A 7227-nucleotide genomic window follows, 5' to 3' on the forward strand; every position below is an offset into this window, starting at 1 on the left:
GAAACTAAATTTCGTCTAAATGACGGTACAATAAAAGTGTCTTTTAAATCCAAATAAAAACCAATTCCTAATAACAACCTAAAATACCCAATCACTTCCACTTTTACTGATTTTCCATCGCACATAAAGATGTATCTTTCACCATCACCTAGCTTTCAGTAACTCAAGCAACCCTGCATAGAAACACTTATGTGAGTAGTAGCACCAGAATCAATCCACCAAGTGTTTCTAGGTACTGAAGCTAAATTAACCTCATAACTGACCAAATTAAAAAATTATATCTTTCTTTGCACGCCAGACATGATATTTGATACAATCTTTCTTCACGTGTCCAAATTTGTTACAAAAGAAACAACTCTCTGTAGCTTGATGTTGTTTCTTTTAAATTGGACCCTTAGCAGCTTCATTCTAATATATTTTTTTCTTGCTTTTATCTTTAAGGGTATTGTCCAAATGAGCACTTTCAGACTTATCATGCTTCAACCTTTCTTCCTCTTGCACACTATGAGAAATGAGCTCATTTAGAGTCTATTTCTCCTTTTAACAGTTATAACTAATTTTAAATTATTAAATTGTGCAGGAAGCGATACTAAAACCCATAAGAACGAGCAATTCCTCAAAAAGCTCGATCGTAAGTACCTTAAGTCTTGAAGTAGTATGTAACATCTCTATAATGTACTCACTTACGTTTCCTTTACCCTTATACTTCATAGACATCAAAGAAGTCAGAAGTGATGTCATCTCAACCTTATCGTTTTTAGCAAAACATTTTTCAGTTTCATCAAGGAAACCTTTGGCCTGAGTAATCTCTTCAGATTCTGTGCCCCTAGGCTTCTGGAATGTTGTGTTTCATAATCATTAGACTCATGTGATTTAAACGATCCCACCTTTCAAAATCCCTCTTAACATTAGGGGTGTTTTTCCCAGTGAGAGGTGCAAGTTGTTCTTCCTTAGTGCAAGGCCTATGTCCATACAGGCTAGCACTATAAGTTAGTGCCTTTTTCATTCCTTAAAATTAGTTCCATTAAGTATGTGTATAAAATTTATATTAGCAGATATTGTGGCAGCAGAAGATGAACCAACTGAATATAGAACAAATAAAAACAAGCTCACATCAATATTCATAAGTAAACAGTAAATTTAAGACAATGGCTAATCCCGTTTCAGGATACCAGACACAACATTAATATTAATAGCATGCGATACTCTTGTTGTAGCAATAAAAAATTAACAATAGATTACGTCAAACAATTAATTAATCTTTGGACTAACTTATTGCTCACATAAAATACCTTATAATTGGCACACATTTATCACCACAGATGTCGTTGAAATTCTGCCAAATATTAACTTACCTTTGGGTCAATTAATAAATGCATGAATCACAAAAATATATAATCATCTTGATATTTCAAATAAACTAATCTACACAAAAGAGGTCACTTTGGCAACATTTTGTTTCAACTAATCTATTTAAAATATTAGACATCCTTAATTAAAAGCCAAAATCTAAATTTAGTTGTTTCAAAATATTTATCTTAATATTATCTTTCAATCAAATTAAAAGATAATTGTGTATATATACGTATTTATATACTTTTGAAAACAACATGCATGTATTATATATGTATATAAAAGTATATATATGAATTAAGTCATACCTATATATTGTTAACCTTTTTTAATCCATCTATTCAAAATCATCCAAATTAAAAATAAAAAATAAAACCTTAAAATTTTAATGACTAACTTGTCCTTCAAGCATTATTTATTTATTATTAAGCATAATCAGAGCAAAAGCATAATATGCATATAGCAAACTAGATTTTAACCTTAGGCAGCTTATATTGTGCGTTATTTTATATGCGCGTACATGCTAAAACAAGCAAAATAATTGACATAATACCATAAAACTTAATCTAAAACGAATTATCTGATTTGTAGAATTAATCCAAAATTATAAATCAAGATTTACATACAATAAATCAAGAATATCAAGAATGTTATATTATGCAATTGCAATCAAAACATTCTAAACAAGAAACTCTCAAAAGATCAAACCCATAATTAATCCAAGATTCATCATTGAATGGAAATTAAATAAAAAAACCCTAAAAATATTTAATCATAATTAACCAAAACCTAAAAACATTTACAAGAATTTCAAAGATTCAAGATGGATATAATAGAAATATCAAATCTATAAGATCTGAAAAAAGAATCAATCCAAAAATAATAGAGAATCAATTCATTCCAAAAAGAATAGAAACTTAATTAATTCCCAATGATTCAACATGGTAAGGCTCGGATGGCAATTGTTAGAATCGTAAATCAAGATATGATATAAAACTTAAAAAATCATAAATCAGGATCTATCATGTCAAATCATAGAAAACAAAACGATATCAGAACTAGATGAGGTAGCATACCTGAATCCATGGATATCTTGAAATTTTCTGGATCTTAGAGTTTTGATATTCCAAATTAGCACACAAGAAATTTAGAGAATATTTACTCTCTCTTTCTTAAGGATGAGATATTAGAAAAGTTATAAGTATAATTTGGGAACCATAGCCCTAATATATATAACTTTGGCACATTAGCCCTAATTTCTAATTAGTCCGTCATTAATTAGAAATTAATTACTAGAGTATCTAATTACTAGAGTATCTACTCATATTTGACCCATACTTTATTTAATAATTAAAGCCTATTAAACCTTAACCAAATTAAATCACTTTTAATTTAGGTTAATCTATCATAAAATAAATAATAACATGTATTACCCTTATTATATATATAATATCCATATTTTTCAATTATTACATAATTTTTATTTTAACACAAAGAGAGCACTTCCTGAGATGAAGTTGACCCACCAATCTATTAAAAGAGATGCTAAATATATACTAACTTAAAATAAATAAATAAAAAGTTGAAAAATTAATCAGGACCAAATAGGATCCAAACTTAAGAAAAGCCTTAAACAAAGCACATCTCTGGATAGCTCTTTAAAGTAAAAAATGGAAAAACAAGATGAAAGGTCAAGTTTGTGATTATTGTCGGCTAATGAGTTCTGGGAGGAATATGTGCGAAAGAAATATCTCTAGGAAGTACATCACTACATCGTATATGAAAAATTGGCATGATAGTGACACAATCCCTAAGCGCCTTTTTTTTATGGTTATTTAATAATATATTTTTATTTTTTTAATTTTACAATAAATTTATATGGATTAAAAATTTTATTCGTTCCACTGAGGATATGCTTAATTGAGCTTTAGGTATCCTGCAATCAGACATGAGGAATTAGAACATCCGTCTTTAGTAATAAGACTAATGACAGCACAATTTCCAATTTTTATATTGATGTTTAGTCTGGTTGCAAGTTAAAGTCCATCTCTTAAATCCCTATAATTCTGCTTCAAGGCTTGTGGCTTTTGGGATGTAATGGTTTATTCCACTGATCCACCTTCCATTAGAGTCAAGGATAGTAAGTTTATTTGATTGGAAAATCCTCCTACAAAATACACCCAACATGCACAGGTGCAGCTTGGAAATAAATATATGAATCTATGCATTTTGGGTGCCACAACTTGCACAAATTGTTTGCCAAGGTGAAAAAATGGCTAGCAATATATAGAAAGAAAGCCATATACATCATATATACATGTATTCTTGTTTATCAGTGAAGTACAGCAGCAAGAACCACTAGTATAAAAAAGAGAGAGGAGAAAGAAAAGCTTTAAATATAGATGGTGAAGAACTAAAGAAGGATGGAAGGAATATCAAATGTAGGCAACACCAATCTCTGGTGTTGCATGTCCATGAAGGGACAAGAGGCAAACTACAAGGGCCATGGTGATGGAAATAGCTGCTGAAGTCACAGCATTAAAAGTTGCAGAGAATCGCCTCTCTTGCAGATCCCACAGCGTCCTAACAAACAATCCCAAGCCATCAATCACCACCGCCAGCACCACCGCCATCTTTTAAAACAAAATTGTCAAGGGGTTACAGAGGAGAGGCTTTTATATTGATGGGAAACTCTCTCTCGGCTAGATAAAAAAGGAGTTATAAATGAAACTTCGACAGTGTCGTTTTGCAGCTGAAGAAAAAGAGGGTTAGTAGGTAAAAACCGTAAAGGCCGAAGGGATGGAGTGATGGAGACTACCGTCATTTTCCATGGCTTTTTCACGAAAAGGTTAAAGAAGGCGGCAGCTTCCGCGTTGCTTCCCATTTTCACCTGCGCTACCATTTTGCTATTTGGGAGCATATGGTTAGTAGAGCAATGGAGCTCCATACAGTCTATTTCCTTACAAGATACATGATTTTTAATAGCAAGAAAATGAAAAGAAGAAAAAAAAACCTATATTAATTGGGATTGTTAATCACATTAAGGCCAGCCAATTGGATCTTTTTTTCCCTTCTTGTATGGGATTTTTGCTTCATCATTCTTGTGATTCATACCCTGTCTTAAAAGTCGATGTCTTGGCCAAGTATGATCATATTTCTTGTTTTTTTCCCCCTTTATTTTCTTGGTAATAATACAGGATGAATAATATCATTCTCTCAAAAGTCTACATTTTGTAATGATGATTTGCTATTAGTCATATGTTAATTTGATTATTAATTCAATGATACTTTATACCATGCTGATTGCCAAAATCATCTGAAGCTTTGTAATAGGAGGGGCTTGAATCCTCCTATTTAAAAATAGACCATTACAGCATTGTCGGGAGAGGTATCACAAATCCCAAAAGGATTAGTCTTCATGGACAAGGAAAATACCTTAGTTATACCCAAACAAAAAGACACTATTACAGAGCATGTAAAAGTTACATGCAACTTACAAGAAAAGTGATATCTAGCATCAGCTCAAGAGAAAAATAAATAAATAAAGAAGGGGAGGCATTGCCATGCATGATCATGAATCAATTATGATCATCATTCATCAAGGAAAAACAACCATCTAAACAGCTTCAAATGTTTGGCCTATACTTGTTGCCCAGATCTTTTGCTTAACTGAGCAAGAAAAAGAAAAAGGCAAAAAGAGATTAGATGACTGAAAATGCGTATAAGATCATGATTTTCAAACTTGAGACTTTACCTGCATCTCTCTAGCCATTGAAGGTAGCCACCTCTCTCCCCTAATCCTTTTCAGTTCCGCGATCCTGGCTTCCTCTCTCTTTGCTTTTTCTTTGGCTGTTGCTTCTTTAGCTTCCAATCTAGCTAACGATCTCTGGCTTGCATATCTTGCTGCAGCCAATATATCTTTTCCGTCAACAGCTATGGACAATAGTTGTCGTCTGAACTGCATACCACCATGTAGCCAAATATAAATTAAGAGGAATAATCCAAAGTAAAAAGGGGGAAAAAAGAGTTAACAGAAACAAAAGAGATCCAGACAACAAGCGGACCTCTTTTGTGTTCTCATCAATCCCTCTTCTGGGAAGAAGTTTTGGTTTCTTTTGGGGTCCTTGAATTTCATCTGACAGCAAACAAATAACTCTCAGACCTCAAATACCATAACGTAGATAACCCTTCCGAGAGCTAGCTCAGAAGATAAGAGCAAATGCACAAACACATTGCAATATCAACACCAATCCGGTATCCTGTAATAACAGTTCAAATTTATTCAAAAGCAATAGGTAGAATCCCTTTGAAAAGTTTCATTAGTAACCTAAATAGGCTGCCATTTTTTCCCATTCACTAAACTCTGAATCTAGAACCAATCATTTGAGACAAATGTAGTAGCAAAAGAGACAAGAAAAGGTTGAACAATGCAGACTGTAAAAACATTTCTCTAATTGCAGCAAGAGATGAAAATAAGGGAAAGACGTACTCACCTACGTGGTCAAATACTATCCCAGGAGTAGAATTTTTAAATAAACGAACTCCACTTTCATTTACCACGCTATCATCATCTGGGACATTACAGGCATCCTTCACTATCACTAAGTGCTTCTCTAACATGTTATCCAAAAGCTTTTGTGCCTGCTTATGACTTTGTGAGTTAGCAAACAAAACAAAATAGCACAAGTGTTCAAACCGAATACTATTGCAATTGAATGAATACATACATATATATGATTTAAACATTATGAATTGAAAATTACTAAAATTGAGTCCTTTTAAGTCGTAGAACTGATCTGAAATACCCTCCATTAAAGTTCCTTCGAAGAAAATTAAACTTTCCGGCAGTGCACTCAAAATTGATGCCAAATTATGGTGAAAAAAATGAGTCTTATGGAAACTATCAATCCAATAAGCATGATTCAACACTCGACATGGAATCTAAGAGTTCATATTTTTTTGAAGTAGATATTAATCCAATTATTTGCAAAATTACCCAGATAAGCTAATGCTAAAATAACAAAGATAGAAACATTTGGGAACCTTGAGTTGGTAGTTTTTAAGCTTCTGGGGTTGCTTTCTCTGATTTATTTCATCAGATTTATCAACATAATCATCTGTATCTGGGGTTGGATTTGAAACGAGGTTGTTTCTTGTTGTTTGTGTTGTTACAGTGGAGCTGTTGGAACCGTTAGCAGTGAAAGTGGCGGTAGTGGTTGCAGCTATAGATTGAATGGCAGCTTTCCACTCGGCGTCCCCGTCTTCTTCGCCGCTGCTGCTGCCACCGCCGCTACGGGTTGGTCTTGCCATTGCTAAACCCGCAATTATCACCGTTGGAATATAAACCCTGTGGGATAAATAATTGGACTCTTTTAGGCTTGCTTTGTTCTATCCATGCAGGCCAAGCCTGGCTTAAATATTTTATAAAATGGGCCTAAGAATTAATCTAAATTTTTTAGAATTTTAATGATAAGAATCATTTGACTTTAAGTTAGATGTTTCAATGGATCTAATTTTACTTTCGAATTGCCATGACCAAATCATTTGAATTTAATTTTGTTGCCCACTTTGGTTACATTCCACTCTGAAAATGCTATTTAGTTTATTTGAATTAAAAGTTAAATTAAATTATTTAGTTCAATTCTTATAATAATTTATTCTCATATTGCTTAATAAACTTAAAACTTAAGTCATATTATTTAAAATTAAGATCCAAATATAACAAGATGGTTTGTGGGTTCTATGCTTAGAAAAAAACTGTTTAAAAATATAAATTCTAAATTGTGAAATTGGTTTTAATTTAATATTAACAAAAGACTTAGATTTTAAATTTTAAAAGTAAAATAAATTAATTTTAAAATAAAAATAGAGAGA

General features: G+C 32.3%; 1 protein-coding gene across 1 annotated transcript; it reads right to left on the bottom strand.

Moving 5' to 3' along the window:
* Positions 1–4656: 4656 nt before the first annotated feature.
* Positions 4657–6755, bottom strand: LOC108471187 (uncharacterized). Its single transcript, XM_017772796.2, has 5 exons — positions 6397–6755; positions 5847–5994; positions 5418–5488; positions 5108–5311; positions 4657–5022 (listed from the first exon to the last, which is right to left on the bottom strand). The coding sequence occupies exons 1-5, from the start codon at positions 6661–6663 to the stop codon at positions 4993–4995; spliced, it is 720 nt and encodes a 239-aa protein (XP_017628285.1). The 5' UTR covers positions 6664–6755; the 3' UTR covers positions 4657–4992.
* Between the last annotated feature and the right edge of the window lie 472 nt (positions 6756–7227).

This window comes from Gossypium arboreum, chromosome 11, assembly GCF_025698485.1.
Source record: "Gossypium arboreum isolate Shixiya-1 chromosome 11, ASM2569848v2, whole genome shotgun sequence".
In the NCBI taxonomy this organism is placed as follows: domain Eukaryota; kingdom Viridiplantae; phylum Streptophyta; class Magnoliopsida; order Malvales; family Malvaceae; genus Gossypium; species Gossypium arboreum.